This window comes from Pagrus major, chromosome 18 (genome assembly GCF_040436345.1).
Source record: "Pagrus major chromosome 18, Pma_NU_1.0".
Classification (NCBI taxonomy): domain Eukaryota; kingdom Metazoa; phylum Chordata; class Actinopteri; order Spariformes; family Sparidae; genus Pagrus; species Pagrus major.
In genome coordinates, this window is record NC_133232.1 from 26754438 (window position 1) to 26767179 (window position 12742).

Here is a 12742-nt window from a genome sequence, read left to right on the forward strand (position 1 = left end):
AAATTATAAATCCAGCCAATCACATATGAATGTTTGTAAATTACCTGTGAAACTGTAAATTTCTTATGTGAGATTTTCATTCATATGTGGAAAAAGCTCATCACTCGTGAGATCATTTTATTTTCAAGTTAAAGCTGTGATCAGTAAGATTGTAGAAACCAGCAAGACCAAGTTATCCAACCAAAGAAATCCCACCTCCCTCCAGAGCCACTCATATACGTAAGGGATAATACCCGACAAGGTGTCTGTTATCAGGAATATATGGACGACGTGGAGACCTGAACTGTCCGAACGCGGCAAAGTCCATTAAACCCTGATTATGGACACCGTGAAGGGCATTATCCTGCTTTTACCATGGTCACTTGCAAAAAAAAACAACAATAAGGCCATTTGCATATATTTTGGTGCGTTTTGCGATTAGAGTGTAAAGTTTTTCACAAGCAGTATCTTCGTTTCCCGAGCAACACCTGAGAGTTGGCTCAGCGATTGTGTGCTTTGTGCTAACATTAGCCGCTAAAGGGGTGTGTAGCTGTCACAGTGACTCTTTAATTGGGTTCAGGTGCTGAGTGCTTTGTGCTAATATTAGCCGCTAAAGGGGTGTGTTGCTGCCACACTGGCTCTTTAATTAGGTTCAGGGGCTTAGTGTTTTGTGCTACTCGGTTAGCCACTAAATTCCAGTCTGTCACTGCCACTTACTCATTCTAAGGGTGAGGGGCTGTGTGCTTTGTGTTACTGAGCTAGCAAGCTGCCGAACTATAGGCTCAGTGGCTGTGCACTGTGAGTGCAGCACATTGTCATCATTGCTAACCATATCCAACCGGCTGACATTATCAAAATGACCATAAACAACAAACACTGTTGTTAAGCTAGTATGTTAGCATTGGGAAATTTCAACTGCACTTTCTCTAATGTTCTTGTGCGACGAGCTCGCTAATAGCTTTAGCAACACATCAGCCAAGCCTTGTGGAAGAGTCTGGGATGAGACCATTGGATGGACTAATTAGAGGCCTGCAAAAGCCACAGATAATGTATTTTTAAAATTTTATTTATCAGAGCATTTTCACGTATGTTTTCTATAAATATAACAAAAAATATTTCTAGAAAAACTTACAAACCCTAGCTTTAAAATTTGGGTTCACATGTGAAAATAGCTAATTGAATGTGAAACTATGGAATTCACATGTAAAGGAGCACATTTCACGTGATTCGATGTTTTTTGATTGGAAAAAAACTTTTCAAAAAGATTTCACATGTGACACTGTTTTCTTTCACATGTTAACATTTTACTCCACATGTCAATATTCAGTTCAAATGTGAAATGGTGATTCTGACATGTGGAAATGCAATTTTCACATATATTTTTTTGTCAGAGTTTTGCCAGTTATGGACATGAACATAGAACCATCTTGAATTTCTTTTGTAAAAGGAAAAGGAGTGTTTATTGGTAACATCTGTAACTGGATGTAGAGAGAGTGTGTGTGTGTGTGTGTGTGTGTGTGTGTGTGTGTGTGTGTGTTGTCCTCGTTAAATTTGTCAGCGGTGTGTCATCTCTCCTCCTGACTCCATATGCTGTGTTAGATCATTTCGCTCCACCGCTGGGTTTCCCTTTCATGTTCATCTGTTGTTCTGAGTTGTGGGCGTCTCTCGGCTTCTTTCCAAACAGGCCTACACTCGAATGAGGCAGATGATTTTTGGGCTTTTAGTGCCAAATGAGTTTTTCCCACCATCCTGTCCTCCTCCAATCCCCTCGTTAATGTATCCGCCACGGTGGAGCCACACAAACTCAAACACTCTTCATAACCAGGAGCCATGCAGGAAATACTCCCATATTTTCCCCAGAAACTGTTCAGTTTGTTGTCACCAGTAACCTCCATCCCACCTCCACTATTCATTATCAGCCAGCTTCCTCCCACACAGCGCCTTTAATGATGAAAAGATTTGCTTAGAAGTAAATCAAGTACATCTCTTTAAAGACTAGAAAAATGTAAGACAACTAATGTCCAAAGAGATATTCAGACATTTCTTAGAATATAAGTCTAGTTTTATGGCGCCTGTTGTTCAATTACTTCATCATAATGAGATATAACCAAGTAAGAGTCTTGGTGTTGACAAGCAGTGATGCGTTACTTTTTAAGGTAACTCCACAGTGAAGTGAAAGCCCGCCCTGCCACTGCCTTTCTTGTCGCTTCCTCCGGTGACTCTCCCTCCTCCTCCCGGGCTGACGTAGTGAGGATCCTCCGCTGCCCACGGTTGTGGGCGACGAGCCGGCCGCGAGTATAAAAAGCTTCCCGGGACTCCATCCCGTCACTGCTTGAAGCAGCAGCGACTCGGTCACCAGAGCTGAACATCAGCAGAGATAGCAGCAAGCAGGCACTTCCTCGCCACGCAGGCTAACTCGCTTTCGGCTTTGGTTCGACATGGAGAGTCGTTGGTCCGTGAAGCGCTCCAGCGCCCACAACTTTAAAAGTAAGTACCTCTCTTTGGATGCACTGATGCTTGATTTTGCAAAATGCATTTCTGTGATTTGGTTGTGATTTCAGTGACTTGTTTTAAACTTTGAAATTACATATTTCCAAGTTATTTTGGGTATCAGCAGCCTTGTATGTACGTGGAAAGCAGCTGAATTTATAGACTTAATTTTTGCATATATTTTTAAATATTTACCAAGATTCATACATTATTCAACATCTATTTAAATTTCAGTCATCTTTGTCAGTTATGGATGTGTACATTTTAGAATAATGTTGCATATAGAGGGAGCCAGAGTGCGCGCTTTTTTGGGCATTTTTGCGCAACGATTTGGCAGCAAAAGTCCAGAGTAAAACCATCATTTAAATGTGAATTTATATGATTTGAAAGAATGTCATCTACATCATGATCGAAGTTAGTTATTTTCTGGCTCTTCTGTTCACCAAAACCTCCTTATACAATATCTCCATATCTCCTTTACGCATGGAGAGATGCAGATAAGATTTACGCACGCATGATTCTGAACTTTATTCCTCATCTCATAGCGACTTCGGGGTAAATAAGACTTACAGAGACTCTGGAAAGGTGTCTCATTCCACTCAAAAGCTCCAGTTCTCCCTCAGCGTCCGGCGCAGCTAATAGTCCAACTTGTTAAGAGGTCAAGAGGTGAGCCGCTGGAAAATCTTGCGCACAGCAGAAGAATGGGAAGTTCATTATTATTTCATGCATGTACTTTTCCCCGCGGTGGCCACTTTTGTGCGCCGTTATCCGAGCTGTGCCAAGAAGCTGTTGCAAGATTGATGAGAACCGAAACTGATCCGGATCTGGTTGCTGGTTTTACGCGTGCCCTCTGCGTGTCAAACCAACGGAAACATTCCCTTTATTAGCCTGAGAACTAGGAAAGCAGGTTAATTAAATGCAAAGAGGCACGTGTTAGTCATGTTTTTTGTCTTTTAAAGGTCTTTGTGGTAGATTTCTGGTGAGTTTTCTGTTCTAAACCTCTAAAATCCAGAGTTATGTAACCTTGTCACAACAGCTATGGAGACCTATGTAAAGTGATCGGGTGGATATGAATGGGTGAATGATTTCTGTAATGTAATCTGGTGAATTATAGATGAGCCCCAAAGCACTGGGAGCCATCAACAAGTCACGGGTGAGAGCACAGCAGTGCTAAAAAGAATCACTGACAACAGCAGCAGGTTTGACAGACAGACAGCAAAGAAAGACTGGTGCCAAAAGCTGAAATCAACCTCTCTGTCTTTGTCTGTCTCTGTCTCCTGCACACTGTTTTGCACCTTCCCCAAACCAGGACTAATTTATGCAAGGGCCATTCTCTTTGCTGCTAACCTGACCTTCAGTTTTGTTCCTTTCCTTCTCCTGAGAATTAACCTCCTCTGTCTCTCTGCAGGTGGACTGTGTCTGTGGCTGGTTCTGTGGCTGGTGGTGGTGAAGCCAGGCGGGGTGGGCGCATGCCCCAGGCTGTGTGTGTGTTACCCTACGCCCATGACGGTCAGCTGCCAGTCTCAGAACCTCACCATAGTGCCGGCTGGTGTGCCATATGACTCGCAACGTGTTTTCCTGCAGAACAACCGCATCACAGAGCTTCGCGCAGATTCTTTTGGCTTCGAGACACAGGTAAAGATGGTCCTCCAGCAACATTTGCAGACATTCTTAAAAGTCTGTTTTTTCTCCTCTCTCATCCCATTATTTTCTCTTCATTCTCTGCAGGTGCTTTGGCTATACGGCAACAACATCACGTGGATCGAGGCTGGAGCCTTCAGTAACCTCAGGGTGCTGGAGGAGCTCGATCTGGGTGATAACCCGCTACAGCGCCTGGAAGGTGGAGCCTTCAGGGGTTTGGAGAAGCTGCAGAGCCTGCACATGCATCGCTGCAAGCTGGCCGCTCTCCCCCATGATCTCTTCCACAAGCTGTACAGCCTGCAGTTCCTCTACCTGCAGGTATATCCAGCATGCACACACTCACCTAAAAACACACACATGCAGAGATACGTATTTGATAATCATGCAAGAGTATGTACTCATGATACTTGCAGGAATACACACTTTGGAGAAATGCTTTATGGGCACATAATCACCCAACAGTGGCTAAAGTGCAACCACTGCTGCACACCCATACACACATTGAACGATTGATTTAAGTAGGTTCAGTGAGTTGCACACAGTCACATAAATGCAAACTAAGAATACAAAAAAGTAAATCTTAAAACAATCAAATGACCTAAAACCAAGGCAACACACCTCAGCAGGAACAATTAACACTGATAAACAGTATAATAACAATACTTTAATTTCTGTTACAATCACATTATTAATCAAGCTCAATTGATGACTCATACTGATTACAGGGAAGAAATGCCACAGAATGAGCAAAGTGAGCGTCTGCCAAATCCTCCATGCATATAAATGAGTGTACAATACACGAAAGGGAGCATGTGCCCACACATTTGCTCTCTGTAGCAGTTCTAGCTGCAAGTCAAATGAAAGATGATCAAACATTACTCAAGGTAGAGGACAATCTTACCAGTGGATGGAATAAAAGAAGACCACAACATACTCGCTTCTTTGAGTAACAGCAAAAATACAGCCAACTGACTCAAAGAGATTAAAACACAGGCAGTGCAACATTTCACCTAAACGTCAGGATGTAAAAGCTCTGTGAGTTTACCTTAGAACGTCCATCTGAAATCAGTAATAAAAAATAAGTGCAGAGATCTCATGTTGACAAGATTTTTAAAAAAATACTCAAATATACACCGTCAAATAAGACGTCATCTGGGTCTTTTTCCAGATTTGGCGTCAGTGTGTTGGCAGCCTACAGTTAGATCTCAGCTGTTGGAGTGCCCTTGATTTAATCAGACAGTAAATCCCTGCCAACATGGCCTTTAGGGGAATGAAAAAACCTCATTCAAGCAGTTCAAATATTACGTTCCCCTTATGTGGCCTACATACTACCTACTTTTTTTTAGACTAATCACAATTCTCTTCAGCGGTGCAAAAGGGCAGGAGACAGCGATGGTGCCCTTAAAAAATAGTATCGGGGGTTTTGCACGTCAGGAGGCGAGCCATGATAAAAGACGTATGTAGATTATGTGATATGACTGGTACTCATAAAAAGATAGATATGCAGCTGGCCTAATGTTTCACACTGGAAGAAGTCACTGCACTTGCTAAAACCACAAATAGTTCGGAGGTTGTTGTTGTTGTTGTTGTTGTTGTTGTTGTTGTTTCACGTTGCGTCGGGGAATTTGAAAACGGTAACATGCAGCTAGAGTTCCAATGATGAAATAGTCAGCCAATGACAGGCTTACCATTTACCTAAAGCCTACTTCCTGTGAGTCGGACTACTCGAGAGGAAGTGAGTTTGTTCCTCCTATCAACAGCTGATAGTAAACACTGGCTGAAATAGAAATGTTGGACACGACTTCGGTTATTTGTAATCAATTCTAGATTCTTGTTTCGATTACCATGCATCTTCACACAGCACTAAATCCTCCTTATATTTTTGACTTTGCTCCAGGAGAATCAGCTCCACTTTCTTCAGGATGACCTGTTCTCAGATCTGGTCAACCTCACTCACCTCTTCCTGCATGGAAACCGCATCCGTGCCCTCTCTGAGAATGTGTTCAGAGGCCTGGTCAACCTGGACCGACTCCTTATCCACGACAATCGCATCAGGCAGGTCAACCGTCGGGCTTTCCGTGACCTGGGTCGTCTGACCATCCTCTACCTGTTCAACAACTCCCTGGCTGAGCTGCCCGGCCAGGCCATGAGAGACACCCAGGGCATCCAGTTCCTCCGCCTCAATGGTAACCCCTGGTCCTGCGGCTGCGAGGCCCGCCCTCTCTGGGAGTGGTTCCGCAAGGCCCGCCTCTCCTCCTCTGAGCTCATGTGCGCTTCCCCGTCCCAACGTCGCGGCCAGGACCTCCGCTTTCTCCGGGAGATGGACTTCGCCCTCTGCCCTCTGCCTGACCCTGGCTCTCTTGCTGGCAGCACCACAACCACCTTCAGCACCAAGACCCGCTGGTGGTTCTCCAAGCACAAGCCCGCGTCTTCATCCAAGGCCTCGTACCAGAAGAGCACAGAGACGGTGAAGGCCTTCCCCTTCTCTGCCATCAAACCTCAGTACCTCCCAAAAGCCCCCTCTGAAACCATCTCCTCCAAGTATGAACTCTCGGAGCATGAGGTGGCACTCCCAAAACTGGACCAAGAAGAATACTGGGCCAACTACGGCAACGAAGACTCCTCCATCCGCTGCTTTGACCTGGAGTGCCCCCCAGGCTATGACAACCCAGCCTTCCCCTCATCCTCCTCCTTACCCAGCACCTTCTCTCTCCTCCACCTCCTCTCACTCTCAATACTCTTGTTCTCTCTCCATTTCCTCTTTGGCTGAACTCCTCTCTCCTCCACACCCTTTTTCCTCCTTCGATTTCCCCTCCTGCTCTTTCCAACTCTAACAAAACCCTGGATCTTGATTCCTTTCAGTTACCTCCTCGAGTTGCAGGGGGTGCTACACTGATGCAGGAGACAGGCGAGGCAGCAGAGAGCTGTTTAGAAGAGCAGATATCAGTTGAGTTGAGCAGGAAAGTTTCCGGTGTTGAAGTAGCTGCTGCTTACTAGTACAGGCTTTAAAAAGCAGGGATCGCACCATGATAGTGAGAGTACAGAGGCAGAAACCTACAACAACATGATGAAATGATAGAGACACAACTCACAGACAGCTTGTGGCGTCTCCAGATGTCTTTTTTGATATCACAGCTGTAAACAACGCAGGCGTTGTGACTCGTCGACAGCTATTTTCTATATTAACTATAGCGCTCACCATCCAATCATCGCGAGCATTATTCTTTACTAGTTTATTTATTTCACATGATTACAAGTGGTGATTAACGGCAGGCTATTTGGCACTCACAGAAGTTAGAGAAAGAGCACAGATAATGAGAAGCTTGAACTACAGGGAGAAATGAAAAGAAAACGTGAGCGCAGTGAGCTTCAGATATTCATCTAAAGAGATGGATCAGAGGATCATTAGATCTGCATCCAAGAGCGACTCTCCTTCCTCCTTCAGATTCAGAACCTTGATGCCAGCAAACCACCACCCACACTTGTACATACCACTCATCATCACTGTACAGTACCGCTCGTCGCAAAACTGCTCTGTATTTTAGATTTTAGCTGGATTTTTACTTTTCACTTTAGCACCATTTGGTAAAAAAGAGCCTGTGGTGATAGAAAAGATACTTAGATTGTAAACGGAAGGCAAACAGAAGAAACTCGCTTTCATGTTTTCCAGTCTTGTCTCTTCCTCGCTTAGACAACCTCAACAGTTGTTTCCCTGAGTCCAGAGAAACAGTTTCTCACCACAAAAAACAGAAAGGTTTGTGCTCCAGATTCAGATTTGTTTTTGGTTTGTGTGATTCAGTTTTTGTTGTGTGAGTGCGAGACTACCGACCAAAGTCCTGAGAAGACCAGTTTAAATTGGCCTCTTCTTCAAATGAGTGCCTGTCTGTATGTGCCAGTTTTTCTTTTAAAATCATGGCCCCTGTCCATCTATCTGTTAGTCTGGAAATCCAAACTGATCCAGAACAGGGTAAAAACAACACCTGGGCCGGATCTTACACAGCTCTTCGTGTAGTTTGAATCCTCAGGTCTCTTTCCTGCCGGCTCCTGTTACATTACACTTTGACCTGCAATTTGTCTCCATCAGTGTGACTGCACGTGTGTGTATTTCTTGTGTAAGTCTTTTATGCAAGGACCCAAGACTTTTTCAAAACTGTATTTTTCAGAGACGCATGAGAATCTGTGCATTTTATTTTACTTTTTTCAGAAGAGATTTCATAAATCTGACGGTTTCATCTGATTTCAGTGATGTAAGTGTATTTTAGGGGTCTGTAGACTACAGAAAATGTCACACATACATAATAAAACTGTGTTTTTTTGGAAAATGGGATGGGTATTAACTTGGCAATCTGTTCATCACAATGCCAATCCAACCTGTCTGTGATCTGCATTATTCATGGGGGCCATATGGTCCTTGTCAACCTCATATGTTAATAACCTGAATTATGACTGTGAGTTTCTGCATAGATCATGAGAGATACTGTGATGATGTCAGATTATTTCAATGGAAAAACTTGTTCTGAAAGTGTTTTTGCTTTATAGAAAAAATAAACAATGAAACAAAAATGTTCTTTGTTGTTTCACTGTTGTCTTTGCTTGTGAAGGAATACAACAATGGCACAAAAGAAAGCACAAACATAAAGAATACAGATAACAATAGATAGTAGAGACATTAACACAGTGAATTTAGTAGATGGAGTTTGAGTATCAAGGCATACAGGTGGTGATACTGCTGCAACAATTCATTCAGCTAGTCTTGAATAAATAGAGCCAATATTTTACACTCACACTAAAAGCATAACAAAATAAGAGAATTAAAGGCGTGAATGTGGTCAGTATCATCAGTCTTTCATTTTGAAAGCTCTGGCAAATATAGTTGGGGGGAAAAGTTTTAGGAGAATCACGTCATAGTGCTTCTGTCAAACCTTGAAAAAAAGGGAGGAGGTGGTATTTGTTGTGTTGTATACAAGTGTGTGAAGTGTGAGAAATCCATGTGACAGTGGGAGTGTGCTAGCTGAAGGTCACCACTCTCAACTGTGTTCACTCCTCGCCCGAATCACTTTTTTTTTCTCACCACATGCAGAGGGCAGCTATATTGGGCCAGAGAGATGGGTGAATGAGCTGTCGAGTTGTGGTGTGTGTGTGTGTGTGTGTGTGTGTGTGTGTGTGTGTGTGTGTGTGTGTGTGTGTGTGTGTGTGTGTGCGTGGGTTTAGGGGGATGATTCAGGGAAGGGGCTGAATGGGGAAAACGCCAGGATGAAAATGTGACGATGTGTCCCGGAATCAGCACTCCCCCTCAACAGATTAACTCTCACCATGATGATGATGATGATGATGATGATGGTGATGATGGTGATGGTGTGCATACACTCATGCATGTGTTGTGTGAGTGCAAGGACACATGCATCTGCAAATGCACCCTTACGCACACACACAAATTATAAAACTTCAGAGGCGAATGGTTGGGTGGCCTTCTAATCTTTTTTGTCTTCCACCTCACAAATTATTCATCACTTTCACACCTTTTCTTTTCTTTCACCCTTTCTTCTTCCTCTTTTTTCTCCTTAATTTTCTCCTCTCTTTGACGTAAGCCCCCCCACTCCTCACAGTTAACAAGAGATAAATCATCGTCATCAACCCACATACATGATTGTACATAACAGCGTCTTTCTTTCAGAACTTTTTTTCAGACCACAAAGGATTTCTATTTAAATCTGAGGATGCACTGCACTGACACAACATGCTGCTGTGATACATACAAAGTTGGCTGAATCTCTATTGTTAATAAACCAATAGGAGTTTGTTTAAATGTGACAATGATGATGTTATGAACCAGTGTCATAGAAGTTTGGTTGGGTAATTGTCCTGTGATTGGCTGCAGAAACAACAAGGTTTGTTATCCCCCAAATCGCTGGAAAAAGTGTTTAATCTCCATGTCTTTGTCTTGTGTGTTCTTTACTAGCATCCTCGTCGTCTGCACAGGTTTCACCATGCCATCTCACCATGCAAACGCTAAGATCTGTGCTACCGCTGTACGCTGCTCTACAGAGCTTACAAACGCCCTGCTTTTTGTCCCACCTAACATCCTTCTTATAAAATTGTAAATCTTTTCGCCATTGTCGGACATGGTGCTTTTGTTTTTACCTGGCAGGCAATGATAACGTTACTGTGACGCATCTTGCAAGAGTCTCGCACTGACCTTTGAACTTTAATGAGAGTTTGAAGATGCTGTGAGGAAATAGCATCATAACAGCTTCATTCAACGGATTCGTAACTTTAAAATCGGGCCATCAACCAGTTCACAGTACATTTAGATCGATCCAGAGGTCCGTGTATCGGTGTAGTCGTATCTTTAACTTTAAAACCCATTTCCGATTCCTATCGGTGAATTGTTACACCCCTAATGATTGGGCTTATTATTTTCTACAAAAAGTCTATTTAAGGCTTTTGCACAGAGAGTTCTTCCTGTTGAGACTTCCCTGAGTGCTGATTTGGAGAAAGATAACTCCAAGAACAAGGCTCATAATGAACCTTACATTTATGGCTCCATTTTGTTTTGTAAATGTGTCTTTTTATTGTTCCTGCAGATATGAACAAGTTACCATGGGGCACAGTTAGGGTGGATGTTGCAACCACAAATGGTTGCAGCTGAAACATCTCCAGTAAACCAACAATTGTCTGAGGTATTAGGCAAAATATAGCTAAATTTAAACCGAGGGACAAGAATGTGACATCATCACAAACCACGCTGTGTTGTGAGAAACAAGTGCAGCTTTTTATTCTCAACTTTTCTTTTAGGCCCAACATGCTACTGCTACTATTCACAGGTATTTCATTTTACAACAAAACGCACAGTCTGGAGCAAGTTTACAGCGGCTCTCTAGTGCTTGGCAAAGTGGGAGATGTGGAAAAACCCTCATAGAGGAAGAAGTAACTGAGACCAAAAACACCATTTTGTGTCACCACAGCTTTGTCACACTGTATTATGATGTAAGGTTATCCAAGTGTGGAGTTTTTCTTTGATTTCAGGGTGGTCTATTCTCCTCCCATCAGCTGTCTTCATGTTAGCATTTTTAAAATCCCCATCTTAATGGGAAACAACAGCCTCGGAGCTGGCAAACTACTCGCTAAAAATGAGCTTGTCTCTCCATGCATATCAAAAACAAGTTCCCCTAACACTATTTTTTAGGGGCAACGTCGCCACATCCTGGGATTTGCGCTGCCCGAGATGATTGTGATTGAAATACAAACAAGCCTGCGTGTTTTTCCCCTTTAGCAGAATGATAGTGTGTGCTGTCAGACCTTTCTCCAGGGCTGACACAGTGCTTAGAGATAGATCTGGAAATAAATACCCTTTTAGCAAAGAGTGAGATGAGAATATTGATACTGCTCAGACTGCTTCCAGGGGCCAGTTAGCTTAGCTTAACACAAAGAATGGAAAATCCATTTACAGAGCCAGGCTTTCCAGTGTTCGTGCTAAGCTAAGCTAACCGGATGCTGGCTGTATGAAGTGGTATCAAAATTCTCATCCACAGCATCCAAAACGTCAAAGTTTTGCTCCAAGGATTTTTTAAAACAAGCCTGATTTCAGACCATCAGTGCTTCCGTTAAAAACATCGGTGGGCTTTAACAAGACTTTACACGGACGTTATGTGGGCTCGGAAGCAAGCAAAAGATCTCTGCTGTACTATTTAAGCATTGACAAGTTACATGCCATCTGTGACCACGAAGAAACAATATTAACATGATGGTGAAATTTAATTGTAAAACAGCTTTGGAAGCAGCTTTAAATTCATAATATTTAAAAAGACATTGACTGTGGGACATAATTTCACAGCATCATCCAGATGGCAGTCATGGATGGCCGTGGACATCCTCTCTCAGTTTTTCCTGCCAATGTTAACGACCTCAAGAAACATACATCAAAAACTTAAATCGTGACCAATATGATTACTCTTCCCACGTTTCCAAGATGCTTTTTCATGGCAGAACTGTAGGCTTGAAAGCATCTGCCTGGGTGGTCATGGGACACATTTACCCTTCTTCCGGTGCAGGAACAGAACCAGGCCATTAGCAGAGAGAATCTCTCTGAAGTCGTCAGCCTCTGATGATGTGCACTTATCACACTCTGCGCCCACTCATTCCCCCCAAACTCTCTATGTATTTTTCTTGTCTTTGCCTTTCTTTCTCTCCCCTGTATGTTTGCCTGCCTTTCTGTCACTCAGTCTTTGTCTGCACCCCGATCACTCCAGCACCTCTCTCTCTCTCTCTGCCTGTCACACACTCTCCCCCACAACGTTATGCTCTTCTTGGCCAAAGCTGAGTGTTGGCTCATGCGAGTTGGCGTGTTTGTCCGCGTGTCATTGGCGTGTTCGCTGACGCTCACCATCACACATGTCTTATTTGCAGAAGATGAACCGAGAGCACCCTGACGTCAGAGGGCCTGGGACAGAGACAAAGAAGGGAACAGGTTGATAACCACAGTATGACAATGCTGTGCTGCCGTCAACGTGACATCCATAATTGATGATCATCATTTGCAGCACTGTTGCACTGACGGGCTCCTATTGTTCAGCATGTGGGAACATGAGCCTCCGGGGCAGTGAACCTCTGCTCCTAATAACTCCCCAAATGG

At 43.4% G+C, this 12742-nt stretch overlaps 1 protein-coding gene across 1 annotated transcript; it reads left to right on the forward strand.

Moving 5' to 3' along the window:
* Nucleotides 1–2417: 2417 nt before the first annotated feature.
* On the forward strand, nucleotides 2418–6880 carry rtn4rl2b (reticulon 4 receptor-like 2b). Its single transcript, XM_073487450.1, has 4 exons — nucleotides 2418–2466; nucleotides 3878–4104; nucleotides 4198–4428; nucleotides 6008–6880. The coding sequence occupies exons 1-4, from the start codon at nucleotides 2418–2420 to the stop codon at nucleotides 6878–6880; spliced, it is 1380 nt and encodes a 459-aa protein (XP_073343551.1).
* Nucleotides 6881–12742: the final 5862 nt, after the last annotated feature.

Excerpts from the sequence above, each read along its gene's own strand:
- rtn4rl2b (XM_073487450.1), top strand. The coding sequence starts at position 2,418 with ATGGAGAGTCGTTGGTCCGTGAAGCGCTCCAGCGCCCACAACTTTAAA. Across the intron at positions 4,105-4,197 it reads CTTTTGGCTTCGAGACACAG|GTGCTTTGGCTATACGGCAA; the intron begins GTAAAGATGGTC and ends CATTCTCTGCAG. Across the intron at positions 4,429-6,007 it reads TGCAGTTCCTCTACCTGCAG|GAGAATCAGCTCCACTTTCT; the intron begins GTATATCCAGCA and ends ACTTTGCTCCAG.